Source organism: Ascaphus truei, chromosome 7 (genome assembly GCF_040206685.1).
Source record: "Ascaphus truei isolate aAscTru1 chromosome 7, aAscTru1.hap1, whole genome shotgun sequence".
NCBI lineage: Eukaryota > Metazoa > Chordata > Amphibia > Anura > Ascaphidae > Ascaphus > Ascaphus truei.
The window spans coordinates 76,717,481-76,739,823 of record NC_134489.1 but is presented as its reverse complement, the minus strand read 5'-3'; the positions used below and the strand labels follow the sequence as shown (position 1 = coordinate 76,739,823).

Sequence of the window (22,343 nt, the reverse complement as noted above, 5' to 3'; positions counted from 1 at the left end):
TATGCCGATACACAGGTTATTGCCGGCCATCATGATTTATCAGATACGTCATAGGGAACCCTAAGGCTGCTCTTATAGTGCCCGCAATGTCACTCCAAAACAAAACTATTGACTCCGTCGTAAGCACGACGGGGCGACTAAAAATTTGATTTTTCAGAGACTATCGCCACATGTGACTGTCTCTGAACCAATCAAATCAATGACCCTGTCGCTAGCGACATCACTGAAAGTTAAATTATAACTTTTGCGGACGGCGACGGGTGACGTCATCGGTCGCGTCGCCATCACTATAAGCGCGGCGTACGGGTTAAAACCAGCTGCGCAAAACCCTTTTAAAAACAGGTTTATGGCGATACACAGGTTATTGATTGAAGGAGACACAAGACAGGGAAACCCACACTCACAAACCTGCCCTTGTAATATCGCTCTTGGACTGGCAGATTTTCTTTTTTAATGGTCACATTAATAGTAATATCTAAAACAGTAAATAAATGTTTCAGGTGTATTGAGGATTTGATTATGCACATTATTATGTGTTTCATTGCTCTTTCTAAATTGTAACTAGTGAACTAGCAAAAGGACATGATGACCGCAGGTCTACCGGCCATCATGCTGTATCAGATACGTCAGAGGGAACACTAAGGGTTAAAACCAGCTTATCAAAACCCTGATAAAAACAGCCGCCACATAGAAGTATTTTAAAGTCCATTTGACAGTTTAACGATTGTGTTTGTTACCATTTAATTTAAAGTGGCAATCAAAGCCGGCGATGGTTTTTTTTGGATTATATTGAAACCGGGGTCCCCGGAGCTGAACCTCATTAATTTCAGCTCCGGGTACCCCCTGCTTCCTGTGATACTGACCTCCATAGTAGGTGCCGGTAGCCACTCTGCTAGCAAGGATCACATCATGGCCGCTTTACAAAGCTCGCGGGCCATGCGGGCCAATAGGAAGCCGTGACATCATCAGTGCTGCTTCCTACAGGATGTGAGAGCTTTAAAAAACAGAGAGATACCGGCTCCCCCTTTGGAGGTATCTCTGGAAGCAGAAGGTCCCCAGAGCTCAAATTAACAGGGTTCAGCTCCGGAGACCCCCTGCTTCAATCCTGCTAAAAAAGTGTCTTCGATTGCTCCCTTAAGGTGCGTTTTACTGCCCTTAAATCTGCCTTGTTCTTCCCTCATCACTGTCCCTGATCTCATTTGTTCTCATTTGGTGCAGTGGGTGTCCATCAATCTCAATCACTAAAGTGAGCAGGGAAAACCGGCACAGGAATTATTGCCGGCTGAAGATGCCACTCTTTTCTGCAACAGCTAAAAACCAAATGAACGGCTCAGAGTTTCCGACGTCTTACCTATGGCATGGTAGTATGGTGTCATCACAGAGACTTTAGCATAATGTATTCCTCCGAGAATCTCTCCCAGCATCTGGTGAATCTGTCGCTGCACTGAGCTTATGCTGCTGTTAACTACACAAAGACATATCAGGAAGAAAACACTTCATAAATACTAAGACATAGGCCCATGTTTACTAAGTGGTGCTATTCCATACAATACCTATGGCCAATTCACTCAAATGGGCAATAAGGGGTCTTCCCCGAGACACCTTCCGGCACCGGAATAGCACCGCTTATGGGCCATAACATAAAATGAAAACGTGGTAGTGAAGCCAAGATGTACAAGTGTGTCAATGGTATTTCACTGAAAGATCACTACATTAGGTAGGTGACATGCTACTTTGATCCAACACTGAATATCTGGACTGCTTCTCCTACCTTTATAGCAGTAACAGGTTAATCTGCTGCTTCAGTAACCCAACATAGAGAAAACACAAAAGTGACTAAATAAACGTTAAAATTCAAGCAGAAGATTAATTGTTGTAATGCAGTTGGAAAATATTTTGAGTCTCATGGATCTTAGGCCCAAATCCACAAAACTTGGTTAAATCAGGGTTCATAACATGATGTTACCTGAAACAGGAATGTAAGTTATGTTCCCTGAGCCAACATGGTATCCTCAAAATTAAATATATTCCAAAACAGCAGCCGTAATTGAGGCTTTTGGCATAGGCTTTACGTCACGTTATTATTGCGTTAATGAACGCTAACACATAAACGTAACATCATTTTATTGCAACTCTGATGCAGACCCTGAAATAAAACTTTGCTGGACTTGGAGAGGAGAGGGAAATAATGCTATGTCCGTTAAATCAACCTGTGTTACTCCCATCCCTGGAAACTCCCTATTTCATGGTCAGGATGAGAGTAATGGCAAGTTTAGCGCTGACCTAACTAACGTAACTAAATCCATGCGTTCATCTGAATGCACTTTGTTGGATATCCACTGTTATTGTAACACCTCATTTGCATCTTATTATCCCCATGAGTTTTTTGTTTTTGCTCTTTACAGGACAAAAAAAAATTCTCCCTTTATTATGTGCATCAATACAATCCACACAATGATAAGTAATTAGCCGATCGATGGCCGAAGATTCGGCTTGGGGGTTCACTAAATGACTGCATCTTTGGTTCTCTTCAGCTGCACTGACAAAGTTCTGTGGGGAAGATCATGTGACCAGGCAGCAACTAGATACAATTGGTGCACTGCTAGAAACAGGGCAGGGCTCAAAAAGGGGCGTGCCAGAGCCCGTTTCACAAGAGGAAGGGGATGTGACTTTGTAAATGGTTGCTATAGAAACAAAAAGGCTGGTTACATTAGAATACATTAAAAATGTCAGAGTTTTTTTTTGTTTAATTAAAAAAATGCTACAACTATTCTCTCATAGTACCGAACTGTTTTATTTAAAAAAAAAAAAAAAAAAAAAAAGTGTGTGCGATATTGCCTGGTCTGCAGCTTTAACGTTACATTACAGTACTTTGAAGATGCATCATTAGTGTTAACGTGATGTGACTTAGTAGAGCTTAGAGGATCTGGGCCCATGCGTAACCAGCTTTTATGGCACAAGTTTCACATTTTGCTGCGGTGTCTTTTAAAGAATCCCAGAAGTAAATGGAATATGGGTCGGAAAAGATGTACTCAGTAAAGCTCATTTGGACTGTGTGTTGTGCTGCATTACACTGCAGAGAAAGCGATCCTGAAAAGGATTACCCGGATGGATGTAAGGGGTTGCACAGCCGTGAGAGTCAGGCCGTTTTACCGATTGTAAACAACAGTCTTCAGCATCTCAAAATGTTTCAAAGCACTGTGCTAAATAATATGCTATATAATGTGTTATATAATATGAGAGGGGTCTCCCCGCTTCCACAGACCAAAGTTACCAGATATAGGAGTAGATGTGTTTAAAGTCACAGAAGAAGTAAAGTCATCTCAGAACGCAGGTTCCAATCTCAGTTGTTTAAAACTCTGTGCTACCCAACTTCTTTTGTACATACAGAAGAGTGGGCACCGAAGGTTTTTAAATAAATGGTTGCTATAACTTTGTGCAATATGTTCTGAAATTATTCTTTTAACCCTTCTGCTGCAATATTGGAGTGCAGTGTTGGAGTCAGGAAGGAATGTATTTTTCCCCTTATGAGATATGATTGGATGATATTTCACTGGGGTTTATCAATATTATGCAAGTAGGGATATAGGATAAAGTATCTGTCTAAGTGTAGCATAGGTTGAACGTGATGGGCGCATGTCTTTATTCAACCTTATCTACTTTGTAACGATGTAAGGCTGGTTCTATAATGCGGCCGCGTGCTACGCTGTGCGCGCGCACGGCAGTTATAGATGGCTGAGGTTAGTCAGCCCTTCTATACAAGGGCTGCGCGCGCGCACGGCAGGGAGCGGGGAGCCGACAGACAGCGGGGAAGACGGGGAAAATCATCTTTTTGCGCCGCTACCGGCGCTGAATGTATGTGTGTGTGTGTGTGTGTGTGTGTGTGTGTGTGTGTGTGTGTGTGTGTGTGTGTGTACAAATTTAATAAATATTTTATTTTTACCAATTTTTTTTAAAGAAATAATAAATTACACATACATACACACATAAACACACATACACACACATACATAAACACACAGTACCTTCACAGCTCACAGCATACACACAAACACCATGCGGCACGTGCACGCGCCTTCGAACAGGCGTGCGCGCGCACGGCCGCACACACTATATAACAGCCCTAACATGCTGCAGGCCCCTTTTGCCAGTGATAGGATTAAGAGGTGCAGTGAAGCACCCGCTCACCTCTGTGCTGCAGCTTCTGACAGTATTGATCATGAAACCAGGGGATCTGGTATTCTGGGCTATCCAAACAGACCGCGCGATTTAACTCCATCAGGCGTTGCCGTATCCTTATATTTAAAGCAGCTGGAAGGACTGAAATAAAGAAGTGTGTGGGAGACAAAACACTTAAAAACCACCTAGTGGGCCATAAATCAAGCAACAAAAATGTGTTTCTGCTATTAAATTAAATGAATCCTGACAGGGGCCTTTTCAACATGCAGCTCAGAGTCAATGGAAAGACTTACCCTAAAGAGAAGGAAAATAGAACCTAACCACCTCCCCCGTATCACACCCCTGAGAATTGTCTATTATGTTTCTGCCAAATATTTCCCTTAAGAACAACAATTATCCTAGAAATGTACTGTTGCTAGGCCAGGGGCTCTGTACATAAAATGTGCCGTGTCTAGAAATATCTGGACACGAATTTTTCAAGCCAACAATTTTTGTTGTTGTTACATATAATGATAAGGTTATCTTGTAGAGGTAAAAAAAGAAAACATTAACTACATTCTTTGAGTACTGAGGAAAAGGCGATTAAATGTTCCTTTGATAGGAAAAATTCTGTATTTAAAAAGGAATGTATTGACATATAACACGTTCTGAACATTAGGTGTCTTTATTGAGTTTTTCAATAGAAATAATCAAGAAATTCCAAGTCGAGAAGTGCATTTAGTGCGTTTTTGCCAAAAATACACTTAATGAGTTTTACCTCTACAACACGAGGTACTGATAATGTGTTTTACTTCGATTCCTGAAGCAAAGATTCGCCCTTCTGATTTTCACCGATCTTGTAACTGGGACATTCTAATGTAATACAATGCAATGTGTGTTCTACTAACCCTGTTTATTTAAAGATCACAGTATTCATTTTAAAAATAAGCCAGGAAACACAGTGTGCGTGCTTCCCAAATGGTAAATGAAATCCCTGGAGTCATTTAGATGAATAAAACAATCTGGGTATTAGTTTTAGGATCATAGTCTGGGCCAATCAGAGTACTTTATATGTTAGAGTTTTTTCGAGCCCAGGTGAACATGTCTGTGAGCTTTGCAAATACCCAATGTGAGACCAGTCTGAGACATGTGAATGTGCCCACAAGTGGTATTTTTATTTATTGTACACGTTATGGTATAGGGTTTTTATAGCTTTTTTACCCACCATAACTTAACATAACATAATGTGTGGTTGAAATCTACTCCAGCTTCGGATTGCAAAGCCAGTGTAATCATCCTCAAATCAATGAGACCCCCCCCAAAAAAATCGAAACAGCTGACTGTGCAAACCTCCCCAATTAAGCCCTAAAGTTCTCCTCACTAAAACATTTAGAAACTTTAACCCACAACAGTTTCTGGCTGACCTTACCAACTGTCGTTGGTACGGAATCGACTTAATTCTCGACCCTGATTCTGAGCTCGACTATTTCCAATCCGAGTTCTTAAAACTCTGCGATACCCATGCTCCACTGCGCAGAATAAGAGTACGAGGGGGCCCACCTTCCGTGGGTTACAACTGACCTTATAGCACTCTACCATTTCAGGGATGCCTTGTGGAAAAGCTACAAAGTAACTGGCACTACCAAGGATCTCAATCACTACAGATGCATGCGGAACATGTGTACAAGGCAAACAAGACATGCAAAAACACAATATTATTCTGACAATCTTCGCCAGAATAGATCAAACCCAGCTAACTTTTGGAAGATTATCAACAACATATTCCAGCCTTCTAGCCACCAACAACCAAGTAATATCATTAAGGAGGATATTATTCTGACAAACTCCACTGACATTGCAAATGCATTCAATGATTACTTTGTAGGGTGTGCTACCAACTTATTAGCGAAACCCAAACCACAAACATGAACCTCATTCTGTAAGTACCCCTATAGCCCCACCCTCTCTCAAAACTGATCACAATTTTCAATTTGTCCCAGTATCTGAAGAGATTACACAAGCGCTACTCAAATTAAAACTAAGCAGCCAATGCGGACCTGACTTACTGCAATCTAAGATCCTAAGACTTGGTGCCCCAGCCATTGCCAAACCAATTGCTTCTATAGTCAACTCTATCCTGTCTGCAGGCCATATCCCTTAGACCTGGAAAACTGCCAGAGTTGTCCCAATCTTCAAAAGTAGGGACAACAACACTGTCTCAAATTACAGGCCAATATCTCTTCTCCCAATACTATCCAAAGTCATGAACAAATGTGTTCACTCCCAACTAAGCGATTACTATACCAAGACAAATTTCCTTAGCCAATTCCAATCTGGCTTTCGCCCCAAACACTCCATGATAAGTACCCTGCTATGGAGTGTGTGGGAGAGAGTGAGTGTGTGTGGGGGAGTGAGTGTGTGTGGGGGAGTGAGTGAGTGTGGGGGGGAGTGAATGTGTGTGTGGGGGAAGCGGAGTGTGTGTGTGGGGGGAGGGGAGTGTGTGTGTGTGTGGGGGGGAGTGTGTGTGGGGGGGGAGTGTGTGGGGGGGGGGGCAGGATGGCAGTGTATTGGCATGCAAGAGGGAGAGTGATGGGGGCGACAGGGGCAATGGTTGAGGTTCATCAGAAATGCAAAATATAATTCTTGTGTTCCCTAACCAACAAAACACTGAAAACCGCTGCTCTAACTGATCCCGTTCTGCGCTCACACAGACTCACATGTGGTACTTCACCTAACTCCTTATGATAACCCCATCACAGGCTTCGATAAATTCAAACAAGTAGCCAGCAGTCTACACATAATAATGTAATGAGGCTTTAAAACAATGTCTAACCTGCTTTTTTCCAGATCTGACTAGAAAGCTTCAAACAGGAGACCTCGGAAATCCCCCTAACCCTGAAGACAGGTAGGGAACGCCTGCACTTGTGGGTATTTGCTGACAGTAACGCTTTAATCTTCTCTTGGGATTGTTAACAATCACTAATATTCGCAAACCTGCCTGCATGTCAATGGGAAGAAGCACAGGAGTTACCCATTAATCAAGAATCAGCTTCACCTCGGAACAACACACACACACACACACACACACACACACACACACACACACACACACACACACACACACACCTCCCTAAATTAGAAAGAGGCGTCAAAAAGAGGAGACATGATAAATAGGTAAACATAGGAAGGGTGTTGTTCCAGGGAGAAATCCGATTGCCAATTCTTGGAGTCAGGAAGAAATTAATTTTTCCCCTTAAGAGATGACATTGGATAATGTGTCACTGGGGTTTTTTGTTTGCCTTCCTCTGGATCAATATACTGTAAGTACGGATACAGGATAAGGTATGTTGACTACATTTGTCATTGGTTAAACATGATGTATGCATGTCATTTTCAATCTCATCTACTATGTAACAAGGACTACATTGTAGTAAAGTACAAATGTAATACAAGAAATAAACGGTTATGTCAAAAATGAATGTTATTAGTTCTTACTAGGAATTTATTCAATTTCTTTTTTTAAAAGCAGGGGCTGGGGCTAGCAACGAGTAGATTTTTTGGTTCGGCGAGTAGATTTTTGGGCGATTTGTCAAGCTCTGCTTATAGGGGTCCATGTTAAAATGGACATGTTGCAAAAGGTGACACTGTGTGCTCATTTGCATGTCATTTCCCAGAATCCCCGGCTGCAATGGAAGCATTGTATGCTCAGAGATAATGATGAAAAGCAGGGTTGCAGACCTGTCTGAGACGTGAATGTACCTAGAAGGGATATTTGAAATAACCTACAAAAACCATTACAGAAAAGAAGAGAACATAAAACCTACTTTCCAGCTGAGCATCCAGCTTGCCCAGAAATTCAACGTTGAATATAGCTTTTATCAGATCCTCTGGAAAGTACTCTGCAATAGCTAAAGAGTAACCCAGCAGCACTAAGAGATGAGGATCAAATGAACCTGTGTGAAGAAAAACATAAGCTTTCATCAATGTAGGTGGTCTTCGTGTACAGGGAACATAACCTCTCGGTTTCTTTCAACTCCCTGAGATATGGGTGGTGGGGGAAATCACAAGATTCACACTTAACTATGTGTATTCAAATCTTGTTTAAGTGTGCTGTTTCCTTCCCCCCCATCCCCCACATTCAATATGTGCATGAATGCAATCTGCACACTGACAACTTCAATTATTGCTAGACTACATTACCCAGAATGCAAAGTTGTGTGTGGAAGATCATGTGACCAGGCAGCTACTAGATACAATTGGTGCACTGCTAGAGAGAGGGCAGGGCTCAAGAGCCAGAGTCTGTCAGAAGGGGAAGGGGGTGGGACTTTGTAAACGGTTTCTATATAAACAAAAATGCCTGTTAAATTAGAATACATTACAAATGTCTTTAAAATGCTTTTTTTCTCATAGTACAGAACTAATTTATTAAAGAAAATCATGTAGGATATTGCTTACACTGCAGCTTTAACTGGGTGTTACAGTATGCATTAAATACCAAGGTGTAAAATATTTTACTGGGTGTGTAATGTTTGATTACCATTTGCTGCACTGTCAATAAAAAATACTAATGTATGTTTTTGGTGCAAGCTTTCAGACACACAGACATTTATCTTTTTTACGCTCATTTCCTTTACATTATATGGCTGAAGAAGAGACTTCAGTACTTTAGGAAGCTCATACTTCTAACAAAAAGGAGTTGCCCAAAATCCACACTGTCATATTTTGTAGCTGACTAACATGGTACAGGCATACCCCGCATTAACGTACACAATGGGACCGGAGCAGGTATGTAAAGCGAAAATGTGCTTAAAGGGAAGCACTACCTTTTTTCCACTTATCGATGCATGTACTGTACTACAACTGTCATATACGTGCATAACTGATATAAATAACGCATTTGTAACAGGCTCTATAGTCTCCCCGCTTGCGCACAGCTTCGGTACAGGTAGGGAGCCGGTATTGCTGTTCAGGACGTGCTGACAGGCGCATGCGCGAGCTGCCGTTTGCCTATTGGGCGATATGTCCTTACTCGCGAGTGTACTTAAAGTGAGTGTCCTTAAACCGGGGTATGCCTGTATGTGTATTCCAAAGTGGCAGTACACAGGCGAAAGAGATCTCCTGTGATACATTCTAACACAAGGAACGCATTAAAAAAAAAATCTATACCCCCAAGAAAAGATAGCAAACACAGAAACCCCCAAGCCAACAAGAGTACAATGCTTTCCCTTCTCCCAACCAGGCGCATAATTGGTTTTGGTGGGTGAGTGACAAAGTACAGTAAAGACACCCAAGAGAGTCCAGTCTCATGTTCCACACACGTTTGTGAATATGATATGAAACGGCAAAGCCATCCATGGCACCTTGAACCTCATAGAAACCCAGGAGCACCCAAGCCTCTACAGTGTAGAAAAACAGCTGGAACACATGCATTACTTGAAGGTACTTACTTAAGTGAGGCAGAACATGTTGGATGCATATCTCAAAAAACGCTTCACCTTGCGGGGGCTCATAATTCAGAATAATAAAGGGAAGGAGAATTGCGTATATTGACGTATGATGAATCTTAAAGGAGAAAGCGAATTAAGGAAATACATTTAAATAAGATTTCCCTGGGCAACTACTGCAAGATTTTCTGATCATAAAAAGAAATCTAACTGCTGTAAAGGACAATTACAAAAGACTAAAAGCCCCGTTGCTACATCAAATATAACAAATGATATAAAGTTAAATACTTCTGACTTTCTTTTCGGAAGTAATAATAAACTGCTGAAAAAGCAGTGACAAAAGCCTGCAAAATCCTTTCTCTTTACTTGAGAACCGGAGCTGAAAATCTGCCAAACCTCAAATCAGTGTATTACCTCGAATGTTAGCAAGATCCGTATATATTACATAACAGATAATATTATATAATCCCCCCATTTAAAGGATTATGCTTCGTAGTACACAAATATTCAGCTATTTGGAACCCTAATGAAACAAACAGCTACGTTGACCAGATTGTGTAAGTAAGTACCTTTGTAATATTCTCCACTGTCACTGACGCAACTTTGTCTAGAACTGGGGCACAAAGGAAGCTGGTTCGTGTAAGAAACATTGCAAATTCCGGCACGTTTTTCCATGTAACTTGATCAATCAAACGCTGGAAGGCGCTTATAGTCTCATTTAGCAGTACTTCTTCCAGCCAGTCCCCAGACATGTATTTCAGTTCATCTAAGAGCAGGTCAATGTTGTCTATTTTCTTGATTCGCTCGAGTCCACAGTCGTTTAGTTTTTGGAGAAGTTTCCCATAAACTCCTGGTATGTTGTGACGAGACGGCTGGTCTGTGCGCACCCATCGGACGATTGCAACAGCCAGAGCACTGAGGTCACTTAGGTTGCACTGCGGCAAAACAGCATCCACCTTAGAAACCATAGATTCGTCTACTCGGGGAGAAGGAAGCATAGAGAGGACCCTGGTCAGCATAGACACGTCACCAGGTGTGATGCTACTTTTCAAGTGGCTAGAGAAAGACAGGAAACCAAGTAAATAAGTACTGCAAGCTTCAGGCGGATAGAATTCTTCCAGGGACGTAAATAATGCTTCCCTTACCACACAGAAATACTGAGGCATACGTAGGTTAATCCGCAGCCTGATGCTGAGAGGAGTCTCAGTGTTATATTGGAGAATGGAATATATATATATATATATACAGTGTTCGACAAACCTATACCCCGGGCGAGTAAATATTGGCCCAAGCAGCACACGTTTGGTACTAGGTGGCGAGTAGATTTTTTTGTGTGGCGAGTAGATTTTTTGGTGATTTGTCAACCACTATATATATATATATATATATATATATATATATATATATATATATATATCCCCAAGTAGCACACGTGTGGTACTAGGTGGCGAGTAGATTTTTTAGTGATTTGTCGACCACTGTAAATTTATATATATATATATATATATATATATATATATATATATATATATATATATATATACATACATACACACACACACACACACACACACACACACACACACACACATTTTTTAAACAAATAAAATAAAGAAACACCATATCCATTCTCTATTACAGTAGTTTTCAAAACCCATCTTCAAGGAACCCGAGCCATGTTTTAAGAACAGCCAACTAATATGCATTGGTAATTCCCCAATGTGCAGTGTTTGTGGTTCCTCAATGAAAGGGTGAAAAACAGTGCACTTTAAAACTATATATTCATAAAATCAAGGGCAGTGATTGAAGTGTAGTGTTTGGAGCAGAGAACCATGAGTTATTTTTGTGTTTATTAACAAAACGAAACCTCTAGAATAGTATAGAAAATCTGTTTTAAAAAAAAGGTTTCTCTCCACTGGTCCCTTAGTGAAAAGGGCTGTGCAACAAAGTAACAGCAGATTATTTTATCATAGCACTTACACAGACAAATGACAAAGAAATCAATGCATTAGATTAGAAAAGTGCGCTATTTTTCTTTATGCTTTGCAACCATTTCAAACCAAACAAAGAAAGGAAATCCAAACGTTGACAGGCTATTCATCATTCCGAGCGTCTCCAGGGTATAATAATTGGGACATTTTTCAGTGGATAGCGGCTTTCGGTGCAGATCATTTGATATGTTTCTGTGACACACTAATATGAATCTAAAAGATAACCGAAAAGGATAAAAATACAAAGATTTCACCTCTTTAAGAGCATCTGTAGCTGTGTAAACAGTTCTGGAGTCCGACAGCGCAGCAAAACCAAGGCTTGCGTTACTTTTGCAAGCTCCACTGGTCTATAGAGATGTAAGCATTTCTGTAACAGTGAGGAAATTCTGCACCGAAAAGGGAGAAAGAAAATCAACCACGGTACAACGGTCACAAATACCTGAATCATTCAATTGTAGAAGCAATCATTTTGAAACTTCATTAACTGAATATTTAGATTACAATGTATATCTATATTGAGGGTGAAAATTAGCAGGCCGCCATCTCCCTATGGTATGCCAATAATAAATAGGAAGATGCAGACCATATTTTGCCGACCTCCCAGTTCTGTCTGGTCAAAAACGACTGCACCCCGACAAATTTCCTCCAGGCTCCATCATAACCGCGGCTAAAGTTTCCTTCAGTGGATGCTCGGCCCATCCCCGTCACGGTATGCATTTGCGTGCCCCATAATCCCTTGCCACACGGAAGCATCTGCATCCCCCACACACATAGCGGCGTTTCTCAAGGCCCCATAGCGAGCCGGAACATGGATACATGGATTATAATAATCCTTCTTATTGGTGAGTGCCTGTCCTCTGAGATATATATATCTACTGTTGGAGGTGTGCTTACTATACTTTGGTTGCACATGAGTGTATGTATGTATGTATATGTATATATATGTATATATATATATATATATATATATATATATATATATACATATATATATATACAAATATAGCTGTTTGCTCATCTGCATGTCTTAGGCAGGTCTGCAACCCCGCCTTTCCCCATCATCACCCAGCATACAGCACTTCCACTGCAGCAAGGGATTCTGGGAAATGACATGCAAATGAGCACACAGTGTCACTTTTTGCCTCAATAACCATTTGCTTTCCTGTGGAGGGTTTTTGTCACTTTTTTTACCCACCATAACTTAACTCAGTATTATGGTTTATATATATATATATATATATATATATATATATATATATAAAAACCATAATACTGAGTTAAGTTATGGTGAGTAAAAAAAGTGACAAAAACCCTCCACAGGAAAGCAAATGGTTATTGAGGCAAAAAGTGACACTGTGTGCTCATTTGCATGTCATTTCCCAGAATCCCTTGCTGCAGTGGAAGTGCTGTATGCTGGGTGATGATGGGGAAAGGCGGGGTTGCAGACCTGCCTAAGACATGCAGATGAGCAAACAGCTATATTTGTATATATATATATATATATATATATATATATATATATATATATATATATATATATATACATATACATACATACACTCATGTGCAACCAAAGTATAGTAAGCACACCTCCAACAGTAAAAAGTGTGCATCAATTATAAATAACAAATAGAAAGTTATAAATTAACCATAACCATGGTTGGAAGAATCAAAAAAGTGTATTGAATGCCAAAATAACCAACATTTCGGTCCAAAAATTGACCTTTCTTAGGGTGGTAATACACGAGGAAGGTCCATGTGTGGACCAAATCGCTGCAGTGCCTGGTCTTTCCCACCCTGGGTTTAAGTCAGGGGTGGCTAACACCAGTCCTCAAGAACCACCAACAGGTCGGTTTTCAGGATATCCCTGCTTCAGCACAGGTGGCTCATTCTGAAGCAGGGATATCCTGAAAACCCGACCTGTTGGTAGCTCTTGTTGACTGGAGTTGGCCACCGCTGGTTTAAGGGATATAGATAGATAGGAGATAGAACTGGATCAAAAGCTAGAAATATCAACACTCTGCAGTCATGTGACATACTTCACACCGACGCTTGCAATCATACAATACATATTGCACAGTGGGAACAAGTTAAAGTAAAGTGATTTGAGCCATGAAAGTTACTTTTGGATGAGGAGGGTATTTCTACAATCCATTTCTTCCATAGTTCCCAGAACAGCCAGTACTTGATGAGAGTTCATTTCATCCGCGACCATCAGTATGCCTTCTTCTAGTCTGAAAAACAGAAGGAAGTGAAAACATGCATCCGAAATGTGACTTATATCCCTTATAAGACTTATACTGTTATATCCCTGTATAGCCAGGCAATTCAGTGGTACCTTGCAAATTATACCAAGCCTCAACATTATAGCCACCCATAGAAGTCAAGGAAGTATATAGTGGTTGTGAGTGTGAGTGCGAGAGCGAGAGAGATACACACGCACACACACATATACTTTTCTTGTGCTAGTTAATAGGAATACTATAAAACTTTTAAGACCGTGGTCATGACAAAAAAAATAGAATATAGTAATAAATATGCATACACACTCACATACATGTGTATATACATACACACAATCATATGTGTAGATAGAAAGTGTGTATATTTTGTGCATCAAATGTATTTTAATGCCTGCCTAGGTTTTATTTCTTTTGTGTAATAATGATCTAAGATCTAAACAAATAATTAATACAGGGTGAAGATTGCTATTCTTATATTTGTTCTTATATTTGTTGTCATTGTTTTCCTCGCAGCAATAAAAGGTATTGTGACCCGCAGAGATTCCAAACAGAAATGGAGAACAAATTCTAGGACACTCGCCTTTCTCTTGTCTCCAATGCTGCCATGGGCCCCAGCGCGGCAAAGACCTTTGTGAGGCTCGCAGGGTCGATACACAGATCAAGTGACTTGGTCAGGCTTGCCTTTGCAAGCAGTCGAAATTCAGAGTTGTTGAACTGCAACGACTGGTACAGGCCAATGATGATGCACAGGTTTTCGGTGTCCATCTGGCTAACGTTTTGAAGGAAGATCTGGTTGCATTTTTCCAACAGGGGCCTGTAGGTGTATCTGACGTTTCGGAGAAACTGCACGATCCTGCGTGGATCGTTGAAACGAGAGGTCTGTGACGTGTCCAGGAGAAATGCTGCTTTTTCGATCAATCGATCCCGTAACCTTGGGGAGATGACAGCAGAAATGCAGACCATGAAACTGGAGAGGATCCTGAGAAATGAAAAGAATTGTTATTTAAATAAACACGGACTTAAAAGCTTTCTTTTGGTTAGACACAGGGCTAATCAGAACGGCAGCAGCAAATAACAATGAATGATTAATGGCGATCACATTTGGGCATTCCCTTCTCATCTATGGACACTTGAGCAGTAAAGATTTCCCCAACACATGTGAATGCAGCACCTCTCAGGATTATTAAATAATATCTTCTTTCCCAGAAAAATACTACAACTGTTTTCACACAACACACATATAGATACATACATACACACTTACACACACACTTACACACACACAACACACACCTTTTGGAGGTGGGGGAAGCTGACAGCTCCAGCCCCCTCCGCTGATAGGCTCACCAGCGCACCACGTGACGCGTCAACGCTAGGGATCTCAATTCTCTTGCATCCCCTAGCGGATGATGATACGTCACAGCGCGTAGTGAGCCGTGTAGCGAGGGGAAGCCTAACAAAAAAAACAGCCCCATCTAATTTGTGTTGCGAAATAAAAAATGTTAAAAAAAAAGATGTTTAACTAGAGAACAGATAAATAAAGAGAGTAAAAGAAAGAACGTTGTATCTTGTTTATATAAAATAAATTGCTTGTGTTAAGGGTTAATTGTAACTTGGAATGGACAGCGAAAATCAGAGGATAAATCCAACTAAAATACAGGAAAAATACTGCATATATTAACATTAACCCATATTTATTTCCAATCACTTCACATTTAGCGATATGATAGATTGGGTTACCTTGAATCTTGCAGTTTGTCCAGATTTCGGTCCACAATGTTGGCTATTTGTCCTGTAAGTGGACTAGTATGCATATGTTGCTCCATTAGGCATACTGCAAATTTAGATAGTGCCGTCAGGTTAAACCTATGTTGCAGCGTAGCAAAGAAAGGGGAAAACATTCAATGTATCACCATATACACAACTTCACAGAGGTTAGTAACAGTTACCCCCTCCCTCCCCCCAACAAAAGCCTTAATCATCTCAGGCCAGACAGACATTCCTAGAAAGTTAAGCAGTTTTTTTTATACATCTCTCAACTGGAATAATTGGGAGACCACCTGTGATTCCCATGATAAACTTAAATACCCATACTGAATCCAATGTATATATAACAAATGCAAACTCAATGGGGTCTAAGGGATTCTCTGGTGACGGCCCATTTCCTTACTCGTCACCTTAAAAATTGCAACAAAAATGTAAATAAAATGAAAAAATAAATATGGCAGCGGCAACAAAAAGCGAAGCACTGACGTCATTTCCGTCAGAAGAAAAAAGCGAGAAGTCATAATGCAGACCCGCTAATGTGAAGTGTGAATACATGGCGTTAGTAAGCTAGACACGGGGGGAAAGGAACATTGAAATTACGTGGAATCTAAAAGAAATAGAAATGTGACAATACATTAGTATGACATCCTTAGCTCCAAAATGGAAAGCTCTTTCAGGATGAGGCCTTGTCCAGGGTGGCGCTGAACGGGCGGGTGCGCTCACGCTGGCCGCCATGAAACACATTGCGGCAATGTGTGTGGCCAGCGTGAGCAAGCGCCTGCGCATTCACGGCACTTAGCTGCTTGCCAAGCAAGCAAATTTGAATTTGCCGCTTGCTTGCGCCGCCGCGCATGAGCGCCTGCACGCTCAGCGCCACCCTGGCCGCAGCCTGAGATTCACTAGACTCCGATTACAGATAGAGCAACTCTACCCCGTAGGAACTACTATTCAAGTCAATGGTAGTTGACGTACGTGAGATCATGACGCAATATCGCCTATCGGAGTTTAGTGAGTCTCCCTGATAATGAGCTAACACCTATAGGATACATTTGCAGAATATCTTTTCTGTTGAAATGAAAGACATAACAAGGACTAATGCTTACTAAAGAAAGCTTTTCTTCAAATGGTACCATACAGTACTTGCCTTTCTAATCTTTTCCAGCCTTCCACTACCAGCTCCTGCACCAAAGAATCATGGGTCTCCACATTGAACCTTGACACAAATGTAATAGACATGTTATTTGAATGCATGATAAGGGTAATGTGAGGACACAGGCAAAGATGCATCAAGTATTCACCTTATTACATTGTACAGCATTTCTACCAGGGCATCGTCATCCATTAACTCAATTTTATTTTCTGCTAAAACGCGAAGGGCAATAAACTCAGGGTGGCTTCTGACATGGTCAATATTTCTTAACATCCTGGGTTTCTGTTTCTGAAACTGCCAAAGCACGTTTACTGCACACCCCACATGTGTGACGGAGAGTTTAGCTTTGTTTTTCCCAACCAGTTGAAAGACTTGGTCCTCAATGGTGCAGTTCTTCAGCTGGTCCAGCAATGGGTCAGTACTGTAAGTGCGAGTCTGACACAACCTCAATGAGAGGCGGCATGCAGCACTCAAGCGAAACATGTCTGTGCTTCCTCAAGCAATCCTTAGAAAGCCCTAAGAGACCCTGTCCTCATTGCAGAATACAATGCGTTTCCGGGATTTGATTCAGCATTCCAAGACTTGTTTACACCATTCCAGAGAAAGCAGCCGAGATGGGATCTGCATTCTTAAAGATCTAGAAAAGTAATGTTGGAAAAGCAGTTATAAACCGATAAGGGTAGCATTTTGCACATAAAAAGCTCATGTTCAATTAAAGAAATGTAACAAGAGGAAAAGTTTAAAGCAACCTTAAACAGGTAGTCCTCGTTATCCAACTTTTCACTTTACAACCAATGGCATATCAAACGCTTTACAATGCAACCCTAAGGGCCTTTTTCAACGACTGAATGCGTTATCCAACGCTCACCGCCACTGATTAACATGGGACTCACTTTACAACGGTTTCACTATCCAACGCTCCTTCCAGAACAGATTCTGTTGGATAACCGAGGACTGCCTGTATTGTAACAGGTCACAATGCAGTTATGGGTGGCAAATAAAATTATAAATATATATATAGTTGCTTTAGTAATGACCGCTACTCAGCCTCTCAGCAGAGGGGTCTCTACTTCCATTCTGATCGCGTTCACAGCTTCATTGATCTCCTGCTACAAAACCAGCATGACGTTCACTGTACATCAGCAGTGCCCTTGCCATGCCAGCTCTCATAATATACATTGTACGTCAGAAGGGAAGCCGAGGGGTTAAGGTATCCTCTGTTGCCAAGTGGTATCTCCTAGCGTGGCACATATGCCAAATCTATCCATGTTAATACTCACCACTCAGAATGGGTAACCTCCTAGGTTTCACATTGAGTTCTTAGGGTTAGGAATTGGATTGTCTTCAATTGCGAGGTAGACTTTGAAGAAAGATCTGATAAGTAGTAGGACTAGTAATGTGCTAAAAAAAAGGCCGTGTTTAATTGTCAAGAAAAAAAAATCTAGAATGGGGTAATCATCAAACCAAGCTGGAGTAGCTTAGTGGCAATGTCACAGGAGAGGTATGGTTTGACAATGCATTATTTTTACTCATTTCTTGAAGAATTAAGTTAAGAAGGGTCTGTACATTTATGTTGGTAAAGTGTATACTAAATATTTGACCCCTTGAATGAGCCACCTCGTATAATCAGGACATTCCAATAATGGATTAACTAGTTTGTTGCCAGTGTGGCCAGAGCAATGCATTGTGTGCAGCGCATGCAGTGAAAGGTTGAACCGCCCTCACACCAACAAAATCTCAAGCTCTTTTTTCCCCCCCATCAAACATTTTATTTCTACAAAAAAAAAAAAAAAGTGTATTAAAAAATGTATTTACAAGCTTCAAAACCTTTATCATCACAAAGGATTTTATAATTGTGAGATCCATGAAGCAGGGACCTCCTTACCTACTGTTCAAGTGTATGCGAAGGTTGTAAATGTAGTGTTTTCTTCACACCCCCATTTTACTGCGCTGAGGAACATATTGATGAATTATAAATAAAAACAATCAATGATTGAACTTTTTTTTTTTACAGAAAAAAATACTATACAGTACACTATTTGTTATTCACATTATTTGTTATTTTAAAAGGCGAGTACCACATGGGGGCGAAGTCAACTAAATAACATGTAAAGCTAATTAAAACCTTGGTGACTAATGGTTATTTCAAAGAGTTATGTTATCGAGAGTTAATTAATCTAATATATATTCACTGTCAGTAACTACATTTTGTATTATGGTATACTGAACATTTCACAAGTTCCCAGGTATGCTCCTCACTGCTGCTTTTAGAATGTAAATACTGTATATATTATTATAACTGCTATTTATAAATGTTAGGTCCCATTTAGGTCTCTAGGTCCCATTTTGGATGTGGTTCATCCTCTTGAGAGCTGCCCTAGGAATTACAAGTCCCAGCAGCCTCAGGGGCTGCAGATCACATGTTGCCAGGCAACCAATAGGGCTGAGAGATGCATGGCAGTTAGAATTCTGACAGTTGGAGCCAGGACAGAGAAAGGGAAGGTAGGGTCTGGGTGTCTGTGGCATCCAGACTAAGCCAGATTAACCCTTTAGGTCCAAGAAAGGCCCCACTCACCTAATCAGATTGTGGCTTCTACAGGAAAACCTCTAGCTAGCGACAATTCCCCTGTAGCAGTACAGTTAGTGTATAATGCCATTTGAAAATGCTACAGCGATTTTCGGACTGTGGTCTGAGGCAGGACCACCACCACACTATCATAGACTATCAAAAGGTGAGACCCACCTACCGGAGTTCACCCCACGCGGAGGCTTCGCTGACATTGACGTCGCTGGATCAGTGGATCCCTTTTGCTTTTTGGCCATACCCGGGTGCTGGAGCACCTGGGCAGGTACCTCACAACGTACACCAACTATAACACTTTCAGTTACTGTGGGCAGCGCTGTCTCATACATTGGGTGGGTTGGCTCTTGTGGACACCAGGGAGGTTGGGTGCCCAGGGGCCCCTCAGTACTTTAGGGAAATCCCATCAGGGGTGGACACTACGGTTGGAGGGCACGGTGGGGCTACGGATGTGCGAGGCATATATTGTATGTGGGTTAATGATATATCTAGTTGTACCTGTGTTCAGTATACTGTTATTAAATACAAGTGTGTGATCTTATTGCATTGGGTCATGTGAAGGGGTTATCCGGCGCTGTCGGGATCCCTCACAGGTGGAGGCGCTGTCACCGGGGCTCCCAGGAGCGGTTTCAGGCCTCCTGTGAGCCACAGGTAAAACACCACACACTCAGTAGCCGCCACATTTCCCATAGGGTGGGGGAAAACAGCGCTACATACAGAAGAGGCATTCAAATACTGCAAATAACACAATTTAAGTACACCAAATATAAATGTGACATTTAGAGTTAAAGGATCCCTGTCCCAAACATATCAGTCGGAATGACATTAGGGAAGACTTACAGAGAGTGTAGGAAAATTGCATTCCCAATAGCATGCCCTGGGTATAGAGACTGTCGCACATACTCTGACACTGCTCTCTGCAGGAAAGCTGCAGAGCCTCAGAAACACGACAATGTCAGCCATAGAACATCACAGACATGTGTCAACCTCCGGGAAGTTCAAACGTCCCGGCGCGCAGTTATGACGTCATTGTGCAATCCCTGCATGGTGACATTTATTTCGGACACACAACTTTTAACTTTCTCAGCGAATTTCCTCCGCCCCTCTGGCAGCGAAGCGGTTAAACCGCTATTCTAACGCATCACATACTAGCTAATTGGTAATTAAACGCATTTGAATGACATGGGGGGCATATTACGCTTGGGTTTTTCTCTACACATGCGCGGGCCAGGGGACTCGGCAAAGTTGCGTCACGCCTGCACTGATATCGCGAGAACAGGTACGCGAGACTTCCCTCCCCCGTCACAGGCCGAAGCAGTAGATTGCCGATGAAGTGGATCGTCTCCTTTCACTGTACGAGTGCGCCAGGTCACGTATCCTCCCCACAAGGCGCCGCGCAAAGCCGTCCATCTTGACAGTGAGCTCCCGCCGCCATAGGAGAGAGCGCTGTGATCGGCGCTCGCTGCTGTATGCCTGGCTGCTGCCCGCGCGCCTGCTACAGTCGGTCCAGAGCTCGGATCCAAGAAGCAAAGGCCCCCGGCGCCCGAGCGGTGAGCGCGCGTGCGGTGAAGGCCGGGCGGCCACTTCCCGCTCTCACCCGTGCTTCCGAGGTAGGTGTCGGGCCTCCGAGCGCTGCGTCCCCCCCCAGAGCGGTTACACACACCCTGTCGTGTACTAGGCTTCTTCTTTCTCCCTGATGCAAGTCCCGTCCCCCCATGCTTTAGGCTGCGCTTATAGTGACGGCGACGTCGCGTCAAAACAAATGCATTGCCGCCGTCGCATGAGCTTATAGAAAGGCTGCGTCCATAGATGGACCAGCCGTGCTGAGGCGTGCGGACACTCCGTGCTGAGCCCCTGCATCCTCAATGAGGATGCCTTGAGAGGGGGCTCTCGCGAGCGTCCGCAGGCGTGTTGAGGAGTTGGAGGTTTCAGCCGAGCGCCAAGCTTTGTTTCAGCGCGCTGTCGGCTGAAAACTTCCAATCACAGCAGCGTCAACGTCACGGCGCCGTGACATTGACGTCAGTGCGTCGCGGGCGATTGGCCCAGCGATGTCACTGCCCCGCCTCCAACCACCTCCCCCCGGCTCTCCCCGCGCACATTGGCTCGCCTGCAAGTCCGTGCAATCGCGCTGACTGAAGCAGGCGAGCCTCAGCGTTAGCGCGCCTCCGCTCTCCCCACACTTCTATGGCCCGGGTCTAAGTGCGACGGCTTGATCACTGGAAGTCATCTCAATTTAATTTTTTCAGCAGCCCCGCTGCACACCCACCTTGCATCCTGGTGGCGTGTGCACGGCACTTCACCGCGGTCTGCAGGTACCTTTTTTGGTGTGTGGGGTCGGGGGGGTGCGGCCATGAACCTATGCAGAACGTGCAGAAATGCTGCTCGGCTTCAATAACAAAAAAGTTTTAATTTAGCAATATAAAAGTCCAACACGAGTTCTGCATAGTTCCCAGAGAGAGCCGCGCAGAGCATCGCCTTATCCCTGTAGAATTTAATTATTCATATGGATGCCCTGGTGAGCGCTATTTGCTGCCTTGTGCTCCTGTAACCTTGCTTAGCAACTCCTAATCAAATGACTAATGCAGGTCAGCAATGAATTGAGTGGCTCCTTAGCTGCCTTTGTGTGTGTGTGTGTGTGTGTGTGTGTGTGTGTGTGTGTGTGTGTGTGTGTGTGTGTGTGCGTGTGTGCGCATCCACGCCCCTCCTCTTTTTATGCCAAGCTGCGGCGATCTCTCCTCTTCATTGGCTCCCTGTTGTATCCCCTGCTGGCTGATGCGTCGCAGTGAGCCAGGAAGCGAGGAGGTACCGGGGACAGCTAGGAAGGAGGTAAGGAGCTGGTGGAAGGTGCGTGCGCCGCCGGCTGCAGCGGAGGTTACTACATGCAGAGAGCGCTTTTGTGTTGGGAGTAATACATACATTATAGGCCTGCATTTGTAAATCGGTAACATAAGTGCTGATAGCTATTGCAGCTATCTAATCCAGCAGCAATGGCTATTGCTCTCTTATTGT

General features: G+C 42.6%; 2 protein-coding genes across 4 annotated transcripts in view; one reads left to right on the top strand and one right to left on the bottom strand.

The window, feature by feature from the left end:
• The window catches only part of FASTKD1 (FAST kinase domains 1), a 22,871-nt gene extending 2,267 nt beyond the window's left edge, over positions 1–20,604 (bottom strand). The window contains exons 1-12 of one of the 2 annotated variants that reach the window (XM_075609126.1): positions 20,175–20,604; positions 16,902–17,390; positions 16,748–16,816; positions 15,577–15,702; positions 14,417–14,815; positions 13,717–13,827; positions 11,848–11,979; positions 10,172–10,658; positions 9,606–9,720; positions 7,983–8,111; positions 4,189–4,320; positions 1,352–1,465 (exon numbers count right to left, since the gene is read on the bottom strand). In XM_075609126.1, the coding sequence (XP_075465241.1) occupies positions 1,352–1,465; positions 4,189–4,320; positions 7,983–8,111; positions 9,606–9,720; positions 10,172–10,658; positions 11,848–11,979; positions 13,717–13,827; positions 14,417–14,815; positions 15,577–15,702; positions 16,748–16,816; positions 16,902–17,236 (2,149 nt within the window). In that variant the 5' untranslated portion in view covers positions 17,237–17,390; positions 20,175–20,604. The other variant, XM_075609127.1, reaches the window with a different exon arrangement.
• The window catches only part of PPIG (peptidylprolyl isomerase G), a 22,393-nt gene continuing 19,310 nt past the window's right edge, over positions 19,261–22,343 (top strand). The window contains exon 1 of one of the 2 annotated variants that reach the window (XM_075609130.1): positions 19,261–19,485. The gene's annotated coding sequence lies outside the window, so the exon portion shown is untranslated. Of the gene's footprint in view, positions 19,486–20,663; positions 20,945–22,343 lie in introns of those variants that run through there. The other variant, XM_075609128.1, reaches the window with a different exon arrangement.